Genomic DNA, 24,614 nt, shown 5'->3' on the forward strand with positions numbered 1-24,614 from the left:
ACATTGTACAGAAGTAAAATCTAGCCCATGGGCCTGCAATTGTTTAGTACTCCACTTGCTTTTCTTCATTTATTTGAAGAAAATACATAAGTGACAGTTTTATTGAAAAATCTTTGTTATTATCTGCTCTTAATTGTTTTGAGATGGAAATTAAGCAGCTCCCCAGTGCAGTCACAAGGAGAGCATGCTTTGCTCCCACTGTGCCCCTCTAATTTGTCGTTCCCATTGCGTTCCCATTACGTACTTTGTCATTATCCCCCTTCTACATTTCACACTTGCTGAAAAGTGAGAAAAATACTTGGACATTACCTGCGTTGAATGCAACGTTCACCTCATCCTCCTTCTATGCCGAACCTACTTCTCGCCACTTTTCTTTATATACACGTGGCTGATTTTGACGGGAAGCACTAGCTTTTCTCTGTAATGCTTTAGAAACTTAACAAGTTCAGCCATTTCCAACTGTATGAAAGATTTTCTGCAGAAATATGATTTAAACTATTGTGACAGCTGCACAATAAGTATTGCTGGGCAAAATCCTGATTTTTGTCAGTGTTAAGTATTCGCAGTCTCAAACTTAGTTGCGTTTTGTATCTTGGCATGTGCTCTGCTCTTCAGTAGTTAAAAGGGATTGGTTTTGTTATGTCTAAATGGGGAAGAGAAATTGGGACATGTAGGGTGGCAAAATAAAAGTGATACTGGAACAGAATTTCACAGTAAGGGAACACAAATATGACCAGCATAATTCTGGAAAGTCCATGTTGTAGTGGTTTGCTTCCAGTCCTGTTTATACATTAAATACCTATGTAATGTTGTTTTCAGATGAAGACTTTTCCATGAAGGACATAGCAACCTCTAGAGCAAAGTGGCACAATGAACAGGAGCACACTCTGCAGGAGTCCTGGAATTCCTTGGTGAAGTTTAATTATTCCCATCGTGGCCGAATCTCTAACATGGATTTTCAAGGGGATATCTTTGATGAGTTTCTCCATCAACAGAAAATCAACCGGCCTGGAGAATATCAGCAAATGAGAAAAGAGGGACTACAAACACTACCAAAAAGACAACAAGAAGAAAATTCTGTGGAGGCATATGATGGAAGTGATTTTAAAATTCCTGTTTTGCCTTATGGGCAGCACTTAGTGATAGACATTCAAACAACATGGGGAGACAGGCATTATGTTGGTCTTAATGGAATTGAAGTTTTCAGTTCTAAAGGAGAGCCTGTTCAGATTTCAAAAATAACAGCTGAACCACCTGATATAAATATTTTACCAGCTTATGGCAATGATCCCAGAATAATAACCAACCTAATTGATGGGGTAAATCGGACACAGGATGATATGCATCTCTGGCTAGCGCCATTTACCCCTGGAAAATCTCACTTTATCTTTATTGACTTTGTGAATTCCTGTCAAGTAGCTATGATTAGGATTTGGAATTATAATAAATCTCGCATACACTCTTTCAGAGGTGTGAAAGACATTATAATGGTGTTAGATGAACAATGCATCTTTAAAGGAGAAATTGCGAAAGCTTCAGGAACCTTGTCTGGAGGTATGCTATAATTTATTATTTTCTTTGTGGAAACAGCACTACAATACAAACAAATACATTTAGTTTATTTGTTATCACTTCAAAGCAAGCTGGCACTTTGTATAGTATTTAGTCCTTTTAATTTCAAAATGTAATGCAAAACCCACTAATGCATTCTTCAATGATACTGTGAATTTTAGCGGCATGTAGAGCTAATCTCTATTCTTAACGATGTCTTAGCAACAAGACCGTATTTCAATAACATCAGATAGTCACTAACCATTTAAAAGTTGCAGAATTTACTTGTTTTAACAGATACGGTCTTTTGGAAAAGGTGATGGAGAAGCTTTTTTCCTATTTTCTTTTATGTGTATTTGAAATTTGACTGAGTTCTCTAGGTTTTTCTGCTGTGCAGTGTAAGTTTGAGAATGAACATACTAATTATATCAGTAGTCAGTATCAATTTATCATATATTATCTTTAAACACTACTGCCAATTAATTGTAAAGAAGGACCGAAAATAGTTTTTAATCAGTCTATATATTACTTTGTGTGGTTTCTCCATTTAATTTTATATGTTGCCTTTAGCTCCAGAGCACTTTGGGGATACTATATTGTTCACTACCGATGATGATATTCTTGAAGCTATATACTGCTATGATGAGACATATGATGGAGAAATGGAAAATGCCAGCACCTTGAGATACGAGGAAGAGCTAAAGAGGCCAACAACTGCTGATAGGGAGGGAGATGAAAGACCTTTTACACAAGCCGGGTTAAGAACAGAGGATCAACAGGTAGGGGCCTCTATGTTCAGAAATCTCCGTAAATGTCTTTCTGAAACATGACATGGAAGTAGTAGACATTGATTTCCATGATGGAGTAAAGCTCTGCAGAAAAACTAATAGAGCTATTGTCTATTTTGAAGACTTTTGGGTTTTTTCTACCAGCTCAATAATATATGCAATTTTTTAAAGCCCAAAAGGTCCTCCAAATTTTGGGTTCCCTGATTAATTAATAAGACTACAAGGAAGACTATACTGGATTGTGTGTGTGTATATATATATTTCTGTACTTACTTGGACAGAGATTAGAGGGAGTTCTTTTTGATGTAGGTACTCCTGAAGGTTTATGCCACTGTCAGTGATTTTTACCATACAGTTTTCATGTAATAAGCAGCTGCGCTCCCTGTCACTCCAAACCAAAGATTTTTCTGTATTTTCCACACAGAGTATACTCTTGCTTGTTTCTTCCTCCAGAAATTAAGTATCTTACCTGACAAGGATCTCCCTCTCTCAACCCTCCCCTTATTTGTTTCCTTTTTTTGACTAGCTTCTCCACAGGTGTGTCTGCATTTTGCAGCATAAAAATGCCCCTTTACTATTCCATACAGCAAGTGTTTTACTACTTGGAGAAAGGCCATATTTTCAAGCAGTGGAGTCTTGCCTCATACCATTCCAGCCTAACAGTCCAGTGTCTGAGCATAGATCCTGCAAGATTTTCGGCTCAGGATGTTGCGGGGCAGTCTCTGGCCTGATTTTCATCAAATCTTCTACCTTAGAATCTTCATGAGCACCTGCTGTTGCTTTAATGAGATTTTGTTTTTTTAGGGGACACACACTTATTCCTCCTTGTGTGAGGAGATCCAAAGCTGAATCAATCCAAATTCGAGCTGGTTCAGCTAAAGTGCTCCCAGTGATACATGGTTCCTAATGAGTTTTGTGCTGTTGTCAAGCCTTCCTATTCTGTCTTGTCCTCTTCTGCTCGTGGCTTATAAGGCAAAAGAAAATGTCATGACATTGGAATCTGATCTTGCTGTTAAGATCATGAGTCACTGACTAATTCTTTGACTTCTCCAGTGCTAGTTGATACTGGAACAGTAATTTTGGTCACATCTTTGCTTGTGGTATCTTAAACTGTTCAGACACCTTTTGCAGTGCAGGATTTTAGGAACACAAATTCAAAAAGTTCACCTTTTTTTTCTCAATCACTCTTTTATTGTAAGCATTCACCTGGACTACTTCTACTGCAGAAGCCTAGCCCCGGACCGTCTGGTTCTTACTCAGATCCTCTGCCTTTTATTTTGCTGTTCATCTGTGATGCTCTTCATACTCCTTTTCTAACCCTGAAACATGCTGTATCAGCAGTGGAATAACAAAAGCTATTGTGACTGAGCCATTGATCTCCCTGTCATTCTGTATTTGCTGGTACCATCAAGATTTTGTAGATGGATGCTTATGCTATCAGAGTGATACAGATCTACTAGATGATTTGTCTTCCCCAGCATAACGTCATTCAGACTAGTATTGGGCTTGAACAGTCTCTACCTGTTGATCATTCACCCTTTTTGCCTGTAGCATGTTCAGTGGACGAAACAGTGTTTTCCTGCACCGACTATAGAACTTTTCAAGCTCTTATGCAGGTGGCTTACTTTCTTGTCAATATTATCTATGATCATCTGTCTTTCACATTAATTCAATAATCCTTACCATGTCAACTTTTACAGCAAGGTCAGACCTGTAACTAGTACACTTGACCCAACTCTGACTGTGGCCAACAGTGGATGCCTAGGGAGAATGTAAGAATAGAGCAAACATACAGTAATGTTTCTCTGAAACGCTCATCCACCCCTTAGAAATTTGTCTCACAAGGACATCTTGACTTAATCTTTGTGTTTAGTATCCTGCCATGGATGTTTATTGTGTTAATTCATCTACTAGCTTTTTGAACCCATGTGCACTTTTACAACTTAAAATGCTCTGTGGCAAGTTTCCCACCTTAGCTTGCATAGCACAAAGAACCTCTTTCTGTTTGTCTCCAGGTTCATTTAATGCCCCCTAATTTTTCTGTTGGAAGAAACTAAACAATTATTTCCCATTCCCTTCTTCAAGCCACTCAAGAGATTCATGCCCCTCTGTTACAATCTGTGCTAAATCTCTTTTCCAGAATGGTTAGTCCTACTTTAGTTACTCCTCACATGGGAGGTGCTATACAGTATGGTGAGGCGTAGGAGCATGGTAATACTTTCTAGTTTTTATTGCTTTTCCAATAACTCCTGTACTATGGTGGAATTTTGTTCTAGCCATAAGGGTCTAAGAACACAGGTAGGACAGTGTTCACAAGCAGAAGTGGTTGAAATAATAGAAAATTAGACCATATCTGAAAGAAAAGATACTGGGCACCAGTGGAACGAAGGGATCTGAGTAGCCAAGAAAAGAAGAAGAAGGGGAAAAGAGGTGGTAAGGTGACTTGGCACAGATGGTTTATGGCTTGCAAGGGAGGGTATTATTCTACATTCTATAAAACCAGTAGCTTTATTGTGTCCATGGGTTTTGATATTCAGTGGAGTTGCAAATGTTAATTCCCAGGCTGGTCTTTTAAATTCGTTCTAAGGAAAAAGCATCAGACATCAAAGATAGAATCAGTGTTTTGTGAGAAAGGTACCCCCAATAGGAGAGGGTTTTCCACCTTCTGTGGGTTATTGGTGTGTGTTTATTTCAGTGTGCAGTTCTTGTTCAGTTTCACATACTTAATTACCACAAGGATATTTGCTACTACATGAAGTAAATCAGTATATTGCAGTCTGGGAACATAGACAAGTAAGATCCAGGATGTCAGTGGTTATACTGCAGAGGCCTAATATAACAGTAGGAAAAAAGTGTTGACAAGTGTGGGTTTTTTTTTTTTTTTAAGGCACAATGTAGGTCTATTTGGTGTATTCTGAATGACAGGAAGTCTACTTCTAATGATAAATGAAACTATAGAGAAGGAGTCTGGACTTCTAATTTCCTATTTGACTTTTTGACTACTAATGAGGATTGAGCTGATGTTTTTGTAGAAGTATTTATAATAATGCCAAGATTTCATTCTAATCTGCCATTATTTTGTTTGGAGCCCAATACTGTATGTGTGAAGTTAGGATTGTTTTCCTCATGTGCAGCATTTTTACATTTACCTGCAGTGAACATAACTAACCATTTTATCATGCTCACTCAATGAAACGAAGCCTATCTTCAATGCTTTGCAGTTGTTCTTTGTCTCGACTACCCTAATTGCCCCAGAATGATCAGCAAATTTTGTCATCTGTTTATTCACTTTCTGGTTTGCTATGTTGAATAGCATAGGCTATTATTAATTAGTGTTGTCAAAGAACAAATGCAAGCTTTTGGACAAGTTTGCTTGTTTCTTCTGCCGCTTGATTTTTGAGAAGAAATTCTGGTGGCACTCTCTGAGGTCTTAACTTCCTTCTAGACTTCTTATCTCTGCAACATATTTGCAACATGTTGCAAATTCAGCATATTATCATTTGCTAATGCCAGTCTGCAGGTAAATACGAGTGATTTAAGAATTTCAGCCTCTTTGAGAATAGGTAGCCCACAACAGGGAGTCTCCCATTTAACACTCCTATATGCACTAACAAAAAAACCCAAACCCTAACAGCCTTGACTTTCTAAGGATCTATATGATCTTCTACGTTTTAGGGCATGTTTTCCATTATTTGCAGGACAGCCTGGGTGGTGAGGCAAAGGGGAGATTGATACACAGAAGGCTGGATGTAAAAGCCCAAACAAACAAACAGACAAAAAACCCACCAAAAAACTCTCACTTTATAAACAATATGTCTGTAATTTGTGTGTGACATGCATGTTCATTGCAGCTGTTGGTTTACTTTTTAGGTCCAAGAGCCAGACCCTTTCTCTGAATATATGCCCAAGGAATCAGGAATATTTACTGGAAAATGTAAGTTTTTACATTTACTTCTTGCTTAACCACCCTCCCCCCCAAACATGTTATCAAGGACGATCTGATTTGTCAGAGCTGTACAGAACTTCGTGACAGATGTCAGGTCTAGAATAAAGAAGAGTAATTGAATATTTAAGGCAGCAGCTTTGTTTACTATGGCATTTAGAACATTATATCGTAACAGTTGGCTTTTAATCTCAAAAAAATAACACTAGCCATTTGCCTAGTCCCTGAATGGGATTTGTAATAGCTGTGTCCCTTACCCAGTAATTCTCTCCCAATCCTATGCATTTATGTAGACTGACTGAATTTCTCAGATAAGACAAAAGAAACCCTACAGTAAAGCTAGACAAGAATGTTATATCCATACCTATATTACCTGATTTCTTTATCCTGTACAAAACTAACTCTCTATGGGCCTTTAAATTATTGTCCAGAGAGCTTCTGGATGGCCCAGAAGTTTCAGTATCAGTTCCTGGTCCTTTGACCAACACAAGAGAAATTACTTTCTTGGGCCTGGCATAAAGTCTTCAGCAACCTGTGATGGCCTCTCTGAAAATGCACACAGTGCTGTGGCTTAGTCAGCCACATATCTCTGAACTCTACCTATGAGCTGTGATCTGTGACCTATGAAATATATCTAGGTCTGTGAACTTTATCTGTGAACATGTCTAAAATCATCAGTGAACTTAAGATGCCTTTCCCTCCTCCCATTTCTCAAAGTGGGTGAAAAAGCGCGGGTGTGATTCAGAGCTCAGCAGATGCAGTCTCTCACACTGACAAGATATTGTTAAATCAGCTGATTGGGCTAACTTGTCTCTACCAAACAAAGAGGTCCTGATTTCCATGAGTTCTTGCAGGCAAAGAGCTGGAGAAAGCTAGTTATATTTAAGGGAGGCTTTCCATCTCTTAAGAAATGCAAAAGAAACTCCAATTTAGTCTCTTACACAGAAAAAAAAAATGCCATTAATTGCTACAAGGGACTGTCTTTGTAAATGACCTTGCACAAAAGCAAAAAACCAACTAGAAGCTACAACCTCATTTTTGCCAATGATTTCTGTATACCCTGTCCTGCCTGTGTATATTGTTCCTTGTTCTGCTCATTCTGTGGGGTGGTCCCTTAGACCTGGAGTGAGAGTCCGCTTGCTGCTTCTCATTTTGGGAAATTACTGGGAACTGTGCAAAACTTAGGATCACTAGTGCTGTTTTCATCTGGGACTCCTGCTAATAAATTGTGCGTGGAGTCACTGAGTCACTGTATCACTGACCTGTTCTAGGTAGTTTTCATCTCTCTCATCCTGCTACCAGTCATGATGTCAAGGAGAAATAGTGCCTCAAAGTGTGATGGTCACTGGTACAAAGTCCAGTGGCTAGTTACTAGAGGTGTCCCTCAGGGATCAATATTACTATAGTCAAGACTGATTAATGTCCTTTTTTTTTTTTTTAAAGAACTTGGATGATGGGATAAAGTGCAATGTCAGCAAGGTTGTGGATGATACCAAACAGAGGGGAGTGGTTGATATGCTGGAGGGCAAGGCTGTTCTTCAGAGGGACCTCAACAGGCTGAAGAAATGGTAACCTCATGATGTTACCTAATGTAACCTCATGAAGTTTAGTGCAAATGCAAAGACCTGCATGTGGGACGTAACAACCCACACCACAGGACAAGCTGGGGGCCAGCTAGCTGAGAAAGCAGCTTTGCATCAAATGGCCTGAAGTCTTTGTAAGACCGCAAATTGAACAAGAGTCAGCAGTGTGGCCTTGTAAAGGCAGCCAGCTGCCTTCTGGGATGTAGTGCAGCCAGCAGGGCAAGGAAAGGGATTCTTTCCCTGTATTCGGCACTTGTGAGACTGTATTTGGACTACTGTGTTAAGTATGGAGCTCCATAGGACAAGAAGAAAATTGACATCCTGGTGCAAGTCCAGTGTAGGAGAGTGACCAAGATGGTCAGGCAGCTGGAGTACCTGACAGAAAGCGAGAAAAGTATGAGAGATCTGGGTTGGTTTGCTCATCCTGGAGAAGAGAAGGTGAAGGGAGATCTTGCTGTCTATAGCTATTGGGAAGGCATAGAAAGGACAGATCCAGGCCATTCTCAGGCATGGACATAGGATTGGATTGAGAGACAGCAGAAACAAGGTAGAAAACAAGAATTTCCGACTGGATATTAAGAAATCTTTTTCACCCTGAGGGCAATCAAACACTGGAACAGGGGTTGAGAGAGGGTTTGAAATTTGCCAGCCTTGGAGATATTCAAACTTCCACTGGATAAGCTCCTGAGAGATCTGATCTAATGGACATGCTCTGAGCTTGGAGTTGGACTAGAGATCTCCAGAGGTCCTTTCCACCATGCATCATTCTGAGATTCTATGAAGGCATTGGCATGGCGATGTGAATACTAAACCTTGTGTAGACAGATACTTCAACCTACTGTGGAGGGTTGAGGCCTGGCTGGGGGCCAGGTGCCCACCAGAGCTGCTCTATCACTGCCCTCCTTCACTGGACAGGGGAGAAAAGGCATAACGAAATGCTTTTAGGTCGAGATAAGGACAGGGAGAGATCACTCACTAATTATCGTCACGAGCAAAACAGACCAAACTTAGAGAGGGAATTCATCTAATTTATTACTAGGCAAAACAGAGTAGAGGAATGAGAAAATAAAATCAACTCTTAAAACACTTCCCCCCACCCCTCCCATCTTCCTGGGCTCAACTTCACTCCCGGCTTCAACCTTCCCCCCCTCAGCGGCACAGGGGGACGGGGAGTGGGGGTTACGGTCAGTTCATCACACGGTGTTTCTGCCGCTTCTTCATCCTCAGGGGGAGGACTCCTCTCATCGTTCCCCTGCCCCAGCATGGAGTCCCTCTCACGGGGTGCAGACCTTCAGGAGCAAACTGCTCCAGCGTGGGGTCCCCCACGGGGTCACAAGTCCTGCCAGCAAACCTGCCCTGGCGTGGGCTCCCCTCTTCACGGGTCCACCGGTCCGGCCTGGAACTTGCTCCAGCGTGGGCTTCCCACGGGCCGCAGCCTCCTTCAGGTGCCTCCACCTGCTCCGGCGTGGGGTCCTCCACGGGCTGCAGGTGGAATCTCTACACCCCCTCATCCTTCCTCCATGGGCTGCAGGGGGACAGCCTGCTTCACCATGGCCTTCACCACGGGCTGCAGGGGGATCTCTGCTCCGGCACCTGGAGCTCCTCCTCCCCCTCCATCTGCACTGACCTGGGTGTCTGCAGAGTTTCTTACATCTTCTCACTCCTCTCTCCGGCTGCAAAAGCTCTCTCTCTCTCTAAGTGTTTTTCTACTTCTTAAATATGTTATCACAGAGGCGCTGATTGGCTTGGCCTTGGCCAGCGGCAGGCCTGTCTTGGAGCTGGCTGGCATTGGCTCTATCAGACACAGGGGGAGCTTCTAGCAGCTTCTCACAGAAGCCACCCCTGTAGCCCCCCCGCCACCAAAACCCTGCCATGCAAACCCAACACACCTACCTTTTCCTTTTGTTTGAAAATATACTCTGGTTTTGCCTGAGAACTCTTGCGTGCTTGTACACAAAGCAAGTTTAGTCTTAGCAGTGGCCTTGGGAATAGCATCTATTATCAATGTAGCCATAGCACCAAACTTGTCAGCTAATAGAACTATTTATTTCTTAGTGTCCTTGCAAATGCTGATGAAATCTTACACCCAAGTGAATTTATGTGTATATCAAGACTTAGTCTCGTGTAAATTGCTATGGCTATTTAGAGGTAATTGGGCTGGATGGCTTAATAGGTTTAATGCTTGTTTGTTTTACAGGGCATCACGACTACTGGTGCTTCTTTAGACGTTATCCAGCCTGATTATTTCTGGGCTTCTGTAGTGTGTGAAATGAAAGACACTTTTAATTTACAGTGATGGATTTTTATGGAACCTGATCAGATCGGAATATTGCTTGTTATATCTGTATGTGCTATTCATATTGTTTCAGTAAGGCATGAAACAGGTGGATCTGAAGATACACGTACAATCTTTTGTCTGCTCAATTTTTCTTTCTTATTTCTGGAGATGCAGGCTAATCAATATTGCTGCTTTTCACTAATGCTGTCCTGTTAAAATACTTCCGTGTGTCCAGTTCTGACATGAAAATAGTAACTTAAACACATTAGTAAACCAAATTTGGTTTTTGGTTTAACTGTGAGTTGGTGTTCTCTAACAATTTATGGATTTATGAGAGACTGGATTTATATGAATCTATATAGTCATTTAGCTGGCAAAAGTTGATAGACTTGAGACTAATAGGTCTTCTCTGTGTCTGTGTAATCACAAAATCTGTCATGTAACTGCTTACATGTATCGTTGAATTACTGTCAGTCTACAAGCTAAGTAATGAGACACTTGATAACATGCTTGATTAGGAGTTGTGCAGTTACAAGTGAACAAGATGTTGGCAGCCCACTAAAGGGGTCTAACACATATTTACAGAAGATATTCTGCTATTACATGGAGGTAGGCGTGCAGACCAGGAAGTCCCCAAATACAGCATATATTTAACCTAAACAAAATACACATACTGCTAATTGTTGGGGCTCACATGCATCCTTATATTGGCTCCTTACTTCAAACTGTTAAGTATGTATATATATAATATATATATATTCTTTTATATAGGCCTGCAAATGAATTTTACCATGACCTGGGGAGACTCTCATTACCTTGGACTGACAGGACTTGAAGTGATAGGAAAGAATGGTCATGCATTAAAAATAAGTACAGAACAGATTTCTGCTTCACCCCAAGACTTAAATGATCTTGCAGAGTATACAGGAGATTCCAGAACATTAGAAAAGTAAGTAGTGAAACATTGGATCGTCCAAGCATTTTCTGCAGGGCTTTTTTTATTTCTTTGTGCCTGTTTTTTCCACCGACAGTTTTGGAGTTTATCAATTTTAAATGTATTTTACATCAGACTTTATAAAGTGACAGAATTACATAAACTTTTATTATGTTAGCACATGTTAAGGCGAACATGATTTTCATACCATTGCTCATTCTTGGATTTCACCAGCTACCCAGGAACAGCTTGTTGTAGAAACATGAATGAGATGTTTCCAAAAGATGGTGTTTGAGTTAGGAGATGGTAACACGCCTGGTTGGTATCTCTGTTAAGGACTTTCCAGGCAGAAATGTGGGTGTTCTGTAGCATCTGTCTATGCATATGCAGTGATATTTATGCAGGATTGCTGGATAATTTCAAAGAAAATTTTCAAGTTAGCAAAGGGTGAGGATGTATTAGGGAATTGCACAAATAGGTGCCATTCTTTTGGCAATTCTGTGGCTTTTTTCCTTTTTTTTTTTTGTAATTCTAGTGAAGTTTTATTTATTGACAGGTATACTTCCTCAAATTAACTTGTACTTCCTAAATGGTAGCAGTATAGAAATCAAAGGCTATAGGTCTGGAGAGGATTTGGCATTTGGTTGTTACTGAAGCTGCATCCTGTTGATTCCAAGTCATATCTCCATTTCAAAGGGTATTTTCAGTTGTAATCCTGTCCTCTGGCATGTTTATGGTCTGTGAATAGGTTTATGAATTCGAACTTCGCTTTTCAGAGTCTTTGCTGTCTTGCTTAGAATATTATATAACATATGTATAACATAACTAACTGTTCTTTGTAATTTCTGCTAATCTGACTAATACAGATGTCAAGCTTACTTGTATATAATTCCTCAGTTCTTCTGCCTGTTTGTATGAAAATCTCTTCTGAAGGCATCAAGATCTAAGAAATCTTTCCATGAGATCCCTTGTGATGAAGAGATTCTGGGGTGGAAACTCTCTATACTCCACCATGATGGACCCAAACGCAAAGAATTCATTTAGCTTTTTTTCTGTTGGTGTCTTATCTTCTCTGCATGCTCCTTTTACAGCCTTGTCATCTGTTGATCCTACAGAATTTCTGGCAGGCTTTCTGCTCCTGATGTATTTGAGGAAGTTTATTTATGGTACCTTTTGCTTGCTAGCCTTCATACCCTTTTTTGGCCTGTGCCTACACATTTAGCCTTCCAGAGTTTATGATCCTATCAATTTAGGGTTTTTTCATCATGAATTTTGTTGAAAGATGGCTTGTAATAATTTTCTTTATCCTGCCACTGAGCCAGGCTGGCTTTGATTTTTCAAGTCCTCTCTCTTTCCAATGTCTTTCTTAATAAGTGGGATACATTTGTTCTGTTCATATCCAGTATGATATCCCTTAATATTCTCTCTGCTGTGTGTAATGATTTTATTTTATTTTGTTGCTCCTTTTTTTTGACTTTCATCATTTTTGCTTAAGAACCTTACTGGGCACAAGAAATAGGGACTTTTTTGGCTTTTGATATTTCTGCAAGCATGTTGAATTTGAGTACACTACAGTGCTCTTCAACTGTAGCATTTGGAATAGGTCCTGTGTACTATTCAGGACCAAGTCAAGGATTATATTTTCTCTCGTGGTCTCCCTAATCAGTTCTTCTGTGAAAGAGTCATTATTCAAATATTTTTCTTTAAGGAACTGCCAAGTCTGGCACTCATTCTTCCGTTAAACTTTTAAATAAATCCTAAGTACATAGGGCAGAGTACCAAAGTAATTACAGTGGACAATTAGTTCATATTCTCCTTTACTCCATCTTTGTATGTTGTAGTTTGTGGTAGAAGTATATAAAGTCAGGATTCCAAAATGAGAAAATAATGGAATTAATTTTATCTAGTCAGCCTGAAGTCTGCGCTCTTATGAAAAGACATTGTCATGCTGGTAAAAAGGTTTTTAAAAAAAGTAGGAATGTGCCTAACTGTGCATGAAGAAGGCTGTGAACAAACTCTGCTTCTTCTCTGGGTTGTCCAGCTGCCATCCAGCTCCCTGTCAGATTCAGCATAGTTAGTTGCATTTGCATAGTAACGCACTGCAGAGTGCCAGAGATACTAGTTTAGGGATGGAAATATATTAATAACTTATATTTTGTCTGGGCCTTAGAGTTTTGCCTGTGGCCATTTTGGTACAAAGGTAGTTGAGCTTTCTTCTGCCTGCCCCTGGTCACACAGGGAAAATCTAAGGATTTTTCTGGTTTCCCTCAAAAGGACCCAACTAAAGGAAATACTGTTTTTTCTCCCCCCACTGTCTTTAATTCAACAATTGCATATTATTTTTGACATTTACTGTGCTTTTAATTGCATATACATGGGCACAATAAGCCCTGGAAGCTGGAAGTGGCACCTAGAAAAAAATTAACACTAGGAAAGTACCTGATTTTCATAAGAAAAGCAAGCTTTTCCTTTTTTGCAGCTAATGGAATATATCTTTCTCTTTATAGGTTAATAGATGGGACTAATATCACAGTAGAGGATGACCATATGTGGCTCATTCCCTTCTCTTTTGGAGAAGATCATCTGCTCACAATCCATTTTGATAAAATTGAAAGTATTGCAGGGCTTCGCTTTTGGAACTATAATAAATCTCCAGAGGATACCTATAGAGGGGTAAGTAAAAGAAAAGGAGCACTGCCAGCAAAAATAGACAGCAGTGCATTGGAAAATTGGTACTGTGATGAATGAATATAGCTACCTTAATGGAACACCATAAATCTTTCTAGATTGTCTGAGTCTGAATTTTGTGGCAGGTATAATGCATTTCTGCCTCCACAAACAGCAACTATTGAAAAAAAGCCAGAGATAGTTTAAAGAAATCTTCACAGCTGATTTTTCTAAGAGACACATACAATAGCACATACTATTTTCAAGATGTATGATTCTGAAGTGGTATCCTCTCAGTATCTAGTATTTAGGCCTACCAGATGATTCTTTATTTCCTGGAACACGGGAAATGGTAGAACAGAAATTCTGTTTAGGTAAGTTACAGAAGGCCAGTCAATCAATACTGCCTTTTCCAAGAAGCAAGAGAGTTAGAGTCTCTAGAACCCTAACATTTATTAGGGAAAGTTGACACATTTCAACATTTGGCTAAAGTAGTTTAGCTGAAATTGTATAACATACCTCCTCTCTTCTTTTTCCAAATTACTTCTTTTATATTTTTTTCATATTGAATTCTTGGAATTGACTGGCAATTGACATCTGTTGGCAATCATGTTGCGACTTTCTGGCACTCTGAGTTCAGCTGTCCTTCATTTCCCTGGTTTTTCTCAGAAGCTGTACATGTGCCTGTAATGATAATAAAGAAATAGTTGCTGTTCACTGCACAGAAAGTTTATGAATCCATTTGTTTCCAGATCTTCCCCTTCACATATAACTGTTGCATTCTTGATGTCCAAACTCAGTCAATTGATAAGAAGAAAAACGTTGGTATGTATTAAACCAGAGAGAGACACGACAGAAAGGATCAGCAAAGTTCTAGAAAAAAATCCAGAACTGGAGCTGGAGGCATGGATCCTTCATAGGATTGGGCAAGATAGTGGCAAAAGTTGCAGAATTGCATTTTTGTGTAAATTTACCTTCTAGGAATTGCTTTAATATGAACGCTACATAAATAGGAGGTGTTCCCTCTCCACAACAGAGCCCTGGCATCTTTTAGTATCAGCACGGGGCGTTGTTGGGTGCCAAAGACTGGTCAGGGACTCCCAGAGGGCCAGAGCGTAAGATATTTCATTTAAGCAACAATTGATCCAGAGATTTTAACACATAATTTTGTAATACATTGCATTAACCCAACACGTTTGACACATCGGAGGGTTCAGCAGCATGTTGAGCTTACCAACTAAACACAACCCTGTATAACAACTAGGTGTTTTTAGTAAAATCTGTAACTTAATTGATACGATTTGGCATAAAGGAAAGACTCTTCCCTATGAGAGTGGTACACCTCTGTGTAGCGATGGGAGACTTTCAAAACTAAATTTGACGAGGCCCAGAGCAACCTGATTTAGCTTTGCAGGCTTCTCTGCTCTGAGCAGGAGCTGCAACTAGAGACATGCCGAAGTCCCTTCCAACCTAAATCTTTCTGTGATTCTGTGTACAAAATGCAATATGAAGAAATGTCTTTCAGTGCTGATGTGGAATGTTTTTCACTACTGTTGTAAGCCCAAGCTTCTCCAAGGCAGAGCAGGGGAGAAAAGTTTGAACATGAATTTTCATATCAAATCAATTCCCTGTTTGTTTGCCTCAATTATTAAAGGAGGGAAAGAGATAGCCAAATCCCTAAAATCTAACATGCAATTTGGTCTTTGGAGGCCAAACAAAGAAAGGAAGGAAGGTATATTTTCAGAGTTTACTTTGCTAGGTAGAAAAAAGAGGTGAGTTTGATAAAGTATGCTTGCAGGTGGCACACCTGTATGTCCCATACCGTTAGTAGGTATAATTTAAATGAGGAGTTCATACCTGCAGTCCTGTAAAAAGATGAAATAAATTACTTGGAAAACTGAAGATGCAGGGGATCTGCTGGGCCACAGTAAAGAGGCTTTCGACTGTAAACCTAGGGCATCACGACATCTGTCTCTTGAAGTATTGCTGTTCCTTCTAAGAAACAGTCCCCGGGTATGAGATATAATGATTTGCTAGGCAGCCTTAGACTGGTGGATTCTATTCACAGCTTTGGTATGAGAGGGTAATGGCAGCGAACTGTCAAAATGAAGGCTTGTGTGCTATTTCCAGCTCTATGAAAAATTACCTTGTGAAAGCTGTGTTATGTGATTTGTAAAATGCTATGTGTGACGGTTGAGTGCCTTCTCAGATGATGAAAATTACTTAGAAATGAGGGCTGTAAAGGGCACATAAATATAAGCAGCTGTGGTGTAATAGGTAAGATTTCATCTCTAAGTCTGTAGTCTTCCCGTTCAATACGTGTTTCCTAAACTAAAGTGTATTTCAGTGGATTTTTCACTACTTCTCCTTAGCCTGGCAGACTGATTCAGCTGGGAAGTAGCATGCAGAAAAGTTTCTGATATGGGAAAGGATATTTCCTTTCTTTGCTTTCAAGTGTATTAAAGATGTTAGTTATCTCTCCATACTTTGTACTCAAACATTCCCTTCTAATTAATCTTCATGCTGTTTGGAAATGAACTCCGGTCCTCTTCTAGTCTAGTACAATACCTAAGATTTTCAAAATAAGAAGTGCTTGTTTAAAAAAAAAAACTTCCTGAAAATTACTTACTTCTGGGATATTGCTTTTGTAACTTACTGAAATTGTAATTGAATAAAAAGTTGTTTACAAATGGAAAAATTATGAAAGCTGTTATGAACATCAGGTCACTGATGATATACAGGCTTTGCAGAGAACTCTGAATGTTTTTAAGTTCTTGGATAGACACCTGAAATGGGAATTTTAACTATAAATATTGCATATATATTTTTAATAGAAATCCTAATAATGAAAATTAAATATTTGCATAAAAAGCTAAGTTAACCTCAAATTATCATATATACATCAGTCAGTATGAAATCCAAAGATTAGAAAATTAACTCACATTACCTTTAGACTAAGTTAAGTCTTGTTAACTCAATGAATCTATTTTGGATCAGTCCATTAATCAGCAAGGTTTAATCATATTGCCAGTTACAAGGCCATCTTATTATATTTTACAGATGTTATTCCTTCCTTAACCAGTAGTTAGTGAAAGACTCAGTGCAATAAATGCTGCTCGTAGTTAACGTTAAGTTACACTTAACGTATTTCAGGGCAAGATGTGGTGATAATTGTTACTGCATGATTGAATTGTTACATGACTGGGATCATGCATACAACACCCGAGGGTGCTAATGAGGGACGGCGAAGGGGCCAGGACTGCCTCAACAGAATTATTTAGCTTAATCTTCAGCGATTGTATAAGACATGCATGCACCTATCATGTGGACAAGGCTCAATTCTTTCTGCCTGGTACAGGTACCTCTTCTTTATTCATATGCCCTTAGGTTCCATACAGCACAGCTTGGTAGATGAGTTTGCATGATCCTGGAAAAGTCCAAGTGCCACCTGCCACGAAGATAAATAGAACTGGTGAAATACAGGCTCTCTATAAATGCAACAGGGATCCAAAAGGGTCTGCTCCCACGAGAGCACCAGGTTATGTGATTCCTTAAAGGCTAGCTTCAGCTAGTGCTGAGCAATCGGGCCTGATCTAGCAGTGCAATCAGGTGCATGGTGACTCTGTCTCCTCAGATCACCTTTGTGACATATGCTGACTGGACAGCCGTGTCTCTCCATTCTGTTGATGTGTGTACGTATTGCTGCAGGCTCAGGAATCATAGAATCATTTAGGTTGGAAAAGACCTTTAAGATCATAAAGTCCAACCATAAACCTAACGCTGCCAAGTCCCACTAAACCATGTTCCTAAGCACCTACACATCTTTTAAATACCTGCAGGGATGGTGACTTCACCACTTCCCTGGGCAGCCTGTTGCAGTGTTTGACAACCCTTTGGGTGAAGAAAGGAAGCTTCAGTTTGCTGAGATCTAGTGAGGCGCAGTAATTGAAGGATCTCTTCAACACTTCTTTTTTTTTTTTCTTTTTTTTTCTTTTTTTTTTCCCTTTTTTTTCTTCTCCCCCCCCCCCCAAATCCTCACCTCTCCCATCCCCATCAATGTCAGCTACGATGCTCTGAATTGTTGCATACTGTGGGTTGCAACTGGTGTTTGCTGGTTTAGGCTTTCTTTTGCCAAAGGATGTCATACTATAAAGGAATGAAATAAATATAACAAAATTACTGAAACTGTTGAATGCAGTTGTTTCTGATCTATTTTGTTTTATGTAATGTCATGTCATGTAATGTTATGTACGTTATTTTAAACAAGGCTAAAGTAGTCCATGTGTTCCTGGATGGTCACAGCATCTCCCCACCGGAGGGTTTTCTTATCCGCAAGGGACCAGGCAACTGCCATTTTGACTTTGCCCAAGAAATTCTCTTTCTTGACTATCTGCAGCCCCAGCTGATTAATAAAGTACAAAGGAGGTAAAGTAGGATGTTTTTGTTACCTGAACTACACAATGTCTCTTAACTGTTCAGTATTCTTTCATATTCTCTGTTGAAGCCAATTGTATGAGGCACTGAATGAAAATATGAAGCACTTCTTAGAGCAAAGTGTTTCATTGGGTTTTAAATATATACTGTTAACCAGATTTTATTGAGATCAGAGGATAATCTAGTCCATAATTGCAGGCGGGGGAGTTGGAGGGTGGTGTTTGTGGAGGCTTAGTTCTTTGGGTTTTTTCTTTTCTTTTCTGAATAAGCCAAGGTTACATAAAGAAACTATTTTGTCTTGGGTTTTTTTGGCAGAACTGGTTCAAAGAGAATGGAAGAAGCTAGTATGGACTATGAAGCACCGTTAATGCCATGTGGTTGTATCCTTCTCTGTCATTTTCTTACTTGTCATATAGAGTATTTTAGAGTTACGTACTATGGTTATGAGTCCTGACCTTTTTGAATCCAACAATTTCTGGTGCTTTAAGAAATTAACAAGATATCAAGTATATGAGAAAGACTTCCATTAAGTATATATTCTTAATTCATAAATGGAACATAATATATGAATGTGTGATCTGTTTTCAGATACTCTGGTAGCATTTTCTCCTGCCTTTTATAATCCATCCAAGCTGGAGCTAGAAGTCCATTAGCACACTATCCAGCCAGCCTATCAAAGCTAGTCTTTGTATTTTTGCATATTTTTGACTGTTTGTCTCATTTTATATCTTTATTTAGGTTGACCAGAACTGTGTAATATTTTTTGCCATTTTTCTTAATGTTTGTGGCTTTTTAAGCTTAAATTTTCCTAGATAAGCACAGCCTTTTGTGACGATACTTACTGTCATGCCATCCATCTGTTTGATGGGCCTTTTAAATCTGTTAAGCTATTCTAACCAAGTTTGGAGACAATGAGGTCTCAGCAATACTAAGTTCCTGCTGGTTTCATGAAAATCAGTATCTGGGTAGAACAAAGAGATCCAAATGAGTGCTCTGTGAGAGAATGGGCAGCACAGACTCCATCATTACATTTTCTGCCATTCATATTAGGGGCATATTCGCTTGCCACTTATCACCCATATGATTCAACACCAGGCAAAGGAATATATTCAGGAAACATAGGAGGGCAGTAAAGGCTCCATATAGGCGCTGTGGGGTTAATAAGGTGCAGTGTACAAGAAGGTAAGGCATACACTAAAAAAATTCAGTAGTTCTTCATCTGATGGAAGAACATATATGAACATATATATGTATTTACATGTATATATGTAAACATATGTAGATAGACTTTTGCCTAGTTGTGCCACCTGCAGATATTAATTTGTGTGTGTATTTTCAGTGACAGAAAAGGCAGACTTCTTGCCTTAAAAGAAAACAGTTTATTCAGAGAGGTTCGAGACATAGTAAAGTCAGAAGTGAAAGCGATTTTTTTTTCACTCTCCTAAACTGCAAATAAGAGTGTCTCACATCAAGATTTGGGCTGCACAATAATTTTTGAAACTGCAAATTAAATAGTCTGTTAGGATAAAGTATCAGTATCAAAATTTTCCTTAATACCTTTTTGCTTTTTAGTTGTTTTCCAGTTTCAGCTGCTGACAAGCTGGGGTGATCCATACTACATTGGTTTGAATGGGCTCGAGTTGTTCAATGAACATGGAGACCAGATCTTACTAACTGAAAACAGTATCCTTTACAGACCAAGCGCCTCTATCGCTTTCAGATACACAGTTTGCTCCCTGGCAAATTATCATATAACATCACTTGCTACTTCTTCCAAATTGCCAGTTTATCCCATGTGATTACTCTGCTTGTATTTCTCTATATTTACATGATGATACTTGTTTCCATATGTTTTAATGTATTCTATATGCTTTCAGAACATTTCTTCTCTGAATAGGATGCACCAACAAAGCAGGACAAGGTTAGAGAAGGGAAGGTTTAAGAAGGATACGGTATTTTTTGCTATCAACGTTTATTTCTTATATGGTACGGAAAGACCAGAAAGTTTGATGAGCTATAAATTCATAAGAAAAGGTTGAGCTCAGTTCTTTGTTATGGAATCTTTCATTGTGCCACAAGAAAGAAATTTTTCATGACTCTTCTACTGGAGCTTAAGGCTATTCTAGACACCCAATCCAGTCGTGCAGATAAGGGCTGAGACTTTGAATTTGATTCAGTGTTCCCCGAGTAACCAACAGAGGGAATGAAGGACATGTGTGACAGATTCATAGTCATCAAGGTAACACTTCAGTGCTCTGTATCAGCTAAAGTCTCTTACGACCTGAAAGCTTCATACCCCAACATATAATTCATGTAGTTCAGTCACATGGAAGAAGCAGTTTCTTAGCCAACTAGAAAGGATCACAAGCATAGATGCTGCATGAATTGTATGTCTCTAAGGATCCTCATTGCCTAATAAATAGAGGATACAATGAAAAAGGTAATAAAGGCTTTTTCCTGAGTTGTATTTTTATTTGTATTTTGTATGATACATGATGAACTTGAAACATCTGTAATGGAGAAGAAGCATTTTGAACTTGAAAAGTGGTAACAAATTGTTTTTAAGATCAGGGGATCTTTAACTTAGCTTTTAAATGGTATGTCTTTACAGTACAATACAATGCCAGGTAAAGATACCTCAGCTCTTTTTGAATGATCACCTGTTTCTGCCTGTAGAGAAGTGTTGCTTGGGTTATTTAGGATCCCAAAAAGAGCATATTTGTCTTAGTGCAGTGCTAAATGTACTCAGTACTGAGACTGGAGCAAGCTTTTCTTAAACAGTTGAGACATTGCTGTGTTATTCCTTAAATTCTTTATGCTTACAGACTCAGGTTTTTTAGAAAGCATGACAAGAGGAAATTAATGTCCCTCAAACTGGATTGCTAATTTGTAATTCTGAAGACATTGCCATCCATCCACATTTCTTTGCATGTCTTTAAAGCTACATATGTTTTTAACAATAATGTCCTCTTATGGAAAAAATCTGATTACCTAGGAAGCTTGTTCAATAGAAAGTTTAATCTTTCCCTCTCAAAGAACTGAGAGGGTTTTACTAGACAGTTACTGATTTTTATCACAAACCTTGAGGAACTCAAGCAAAACATAGTTTGACCAATGGCTACCTCCTTCAAGGATACTTTTCTTGAGATATTTTTCATATGAGGAGTTTTCACAAGTTCATGCAAAGAAAATGGGGCTTTGTCACAAAAAAAGCTGGGAAGTGCCTATTCCTGATAAGGGAACTTTATCAATGAAGTCATAACTACATATTTGAAAATAAATTAAATGCAGCTAGTTAGTTATTCCACTTTAAAAAATAATTTTGAATGCCAGAATCTGTAAGGGTTGTCTTGCTTTTAAAAATGTGCCCCCAAGTTCCTCAGCTACCTGTGAAGTACTTGAAGTGTTTTTAAGTTTTACTACTGTAGTGGCGTATACTTGCTCATGGAATCTGGAAGAGCAAGCATGAACTTTTAAATATGTTTTTTCTGAAATGTACTTTTCGGTTATTTATGCTTAAAGATTTTTTTCAGATATTGCTGCTTTTCCAGATAGCGTCAACATTTTAGAAGATGTATCTGGAGACATCCGAACTCCAGATAAATTAATTGACAGAGTAAATGACACAACCGATGGCAGACATATGTGGCTTGCACCAGTTCTTCCTGGCTTGGTACATTTTTCCCTTTTTATTCCATTTAAGTGATATGCATAGATGTAGATAGAAGCATAAAGGAAAGGGGAAGAATACGTAATTTTTTAGGTAAATTTGATATTAGTAAATGATGCTAAATCACCGCCTTTTAGAAAAAGTTCTTTTTATTTAATTTTCTCTTCACTGCACAGATAGCAGCAGTATAGATTTCCCAGGTTTGTAATCTTCTGTCTCCATGGTGCAACAGCAGAAGAATTTCCAAGGCTAGCACAGAGGTTTTTTCTATTACTACGATAAAGATACTGACAAAGGAGTTTAATATGCATGTTTTGTGCAATAAACACCTTTCAAATGGGAGCGGACTGGGATCTTGAATTTATTTTTACAAAAAGCAATGAATGTTGTTCCAGCAGTGAGAATTTTTTTAATCTCATTATCTGTGTTGAATTCAAATTCATAAATTAGAGATGGCAGACTTAGTATTTCATGTCCTAAGGCCCCAAGTCATTCAGCTCTTTTACAAGCCCCGCGTTTAAAATGTGGGGTATCAAGTATCTAAACAGGAAAAGTAAATAAACTTAGATGAGTTCTGACTTTTGGGAGAGGACATGCCTGTTATGGACATCATTAAGATGTATTTATTTCTTAGAAGAGGATGGATTTTAAAAGTAACAAAATGTAAACATGACATGTGATATGTTGTAGCTTACTGTGTTGGAAAAATCCTTACTCCATATGTTACAGTTATTAATTAGAATATTAAAAGCAAAGAATTAAGTAAATTTTGAAAATACTTCATATATCATTATATGTTTTAATGTGGTGGGTATAATTAAGATAAAGGTTTTAAGTATTCTTGGGAATACTGACCACTTGCATTTCTTAAGAAAATGGAAGGTCTGTATAATGCTTGAGGCTCCTACTGTAGATCCTACATCTTGAATCCTGGTAATTAATTCGATGGATTGCTCAGATATCCATTATAACAACATGAATGATTGGTTTGACAGCCGCCTGAGTTTGCCCATGTCCTTATAAAAGATGTGCTTGCAGGGGCTGTTTCATTTTGGCAAAAGGAAAATAGCAGTACCTGGAGTTCTAGCACAGATGCATACACTTGTGGTGTTATGTCTGACAACAAAGTACTGCAGAAGAACACAAAATATCAGTAGTAAAAGGGTAAATTGATAAAGTGTGATATGCAGGAGAGAAGAGTAAGCAATTTAATGGTGCCTTCTGTCCTTAAACTGTAGCAAATTATACCTTTTCAAGATCCACATAGTACTTTTCCATCTTCCATGGTATGGTTGTACAGCCAGGAAGTGCAAATGGATTAAGCAATCACCCTATTCATGATCATCCCCCGTAGCTGGGATGCTGAACCAAAGCTTGTTTATACTTACATCCTCATTGCTAGGCTGCTTTGAAATGGGCCGGTTGCCTAGAAAGCTGAATTAACTCTTTGCTATATTGGAAGGTTTGAAAGCTTTAAGGAAACTTTACATTATAGCCTTTCTTTTCTTTTCTAAATATCTTTTCCTTTCTAATTCTAAAAGTGGTTCTGTCTTTTGCAAATTTATTACTAATATAAGTACAACTTGAATTCTCTGTTCCCCTGTTACTGATTGTCATTTAATTTGTTTGAATGTATTTTCCATCAAATTTATCATTTGCTGTAAGACTAACAATTGCTATTGGAGACTCTGCCCAAATTGTCTTCTGGAAAATCACAGATTATAGACATTTCTATTGATCACGTCTACCTTCCTTTCTTCAGTTTAAAAAAAAAAAAAAAAAAGCATAATGATTTAGTGCAGCTAACAATATCTTCTCCACTGCATCAGAGGATTAAAACTTCAGAGGATGCTAGAGATGAAGCTTAAGATATGTTGCCCAAAGTTGATATAGTAGCTCGTAAAAGGAATAGCATAGAATTAACTGTAACAGGCACGATTGGTTCCCTACAGCCTAAGCTTTGGTCTTAACATCTTGACATTAATGTCATTGAAAGTAAAATGAACAATATCTCAAGCAATGTGTTTAGCAAGCATCTGGAGAATTGTCTCTACATTCCTATTAGTGTACCTCACAGAAAAATTGCAAAATTTCTGCAAGAGCTTTCAAAGCCAGGGGATATAGGAGAAATTTTAGTCTTGCAAATAGAAAGGTGGATTCCATTCGTACGGAATTCCATTCAAATGGAATGGACACCAGCTTGTCTTATCCTGAAGCACATGTCTGTATTTAGTTGATGAAATACTCATTAAAAGTGTCTCACTACCCCTCCTCCAATTGCCTAGCGGTCCGGGATGACCAGTTCAGATGTAGATGTCATCATCTGATGAGTTACACGTACATTTGAGAGGGCAGCTCTGGGGCAGTGACAGCATCTGTGAATTATCAACAGTGATGATATCTGAACTTAAATCCTTAGCATCAGTTATCTGTCCTCTAGTTATCTCTCTTTAATACAGACCTCTTTTGATGGAACATGCATGAGAATTTCATTTCTTTGGGGAATTTGTGCTGTTAAATATAAATTAATTCTCTTTCACAGGTGAATAGGATATATGTCATTTTCGATGTACCTACTACTGTGTCAATGATCAAGTTATGGAATTACGCCAAAACACCTCAGAGAGGTGTGAAAGAATTTGGTGTAAGTAATTCTTGTATGCATTTTGTATGTTCTGGTGAGTCAGCTTGCTTGATTTCTGTACTTATTTTCACAGTTTACTGAAGTGTGATTCCATATAATCTCAAAGGGTGGGATTAATCTCA

At 38.6% G+C, this 24,614-nt stretch overlaps 1 protein-coding gene across 1 annotated transcript in view; it reads left to right on the forward strand.

Annotated features, from left to right (window-relative positions):
* KATNIP (katanin interacting protein) overlaps window positions 1-24,614 on the forward strand; it is a 62,914-nt gene that overhangs the window by 32,249 nt on the left and 6,051 nt on the right. The window contains exons 14-23 of the mRNA XM_054843369.1: window positions 820-1,554; window positions 2,122-2,330; window positions 6,210-6,273; window positions 10,915-11,092; window positions 13,585-13,750; window positions 18,012-18,169; window positions 18,494-18,558; window positions 19,751-19,861; window positions 21,712-21,851; window positions 24,391-24,492. Of these exons, the coding sequence (XP_054699344.1) occupies window positions 820-1,554; window positions 2,122-2,330; window positions 6,210-6,273; window positions 10,915-11,092; window positions 13,585-13,750; window positions 18,012-18,169; window positions 18,494-18,558; window positions 19,751-19,861; window positions 21,712-21,851; window positions 24,391-24,492 (1,928 nt within the window). The remainder of the gene's footprint in view (window positions 1-819; window positions 1,555-2,121; window positions 2,331-6,209; window positions 6,274-10,914; window positions 11,093-13,584; window positions 13,751-18,011; window positions 18,170-18,493; window positions 18,559-19,750; window positions 19,862-21,711; window positions 21,852-24,390; window positions 24,493-24,614) is intronic.

This window comes from Grus americana, chromosome 15 (assembly GCF_028858705.1).
Source record: "Grus americana isolate bGruAme1 chromosome 15, bGruAme1.mat, whole genome shotgun sequence".
In the NCBI taxonomy this organism is placed as follows: domain Eukaryota; kingdom Metazoa; phylum Chordata; class Aves; order Gruiformes; family Gruidae; genus Grus; species Grus americana.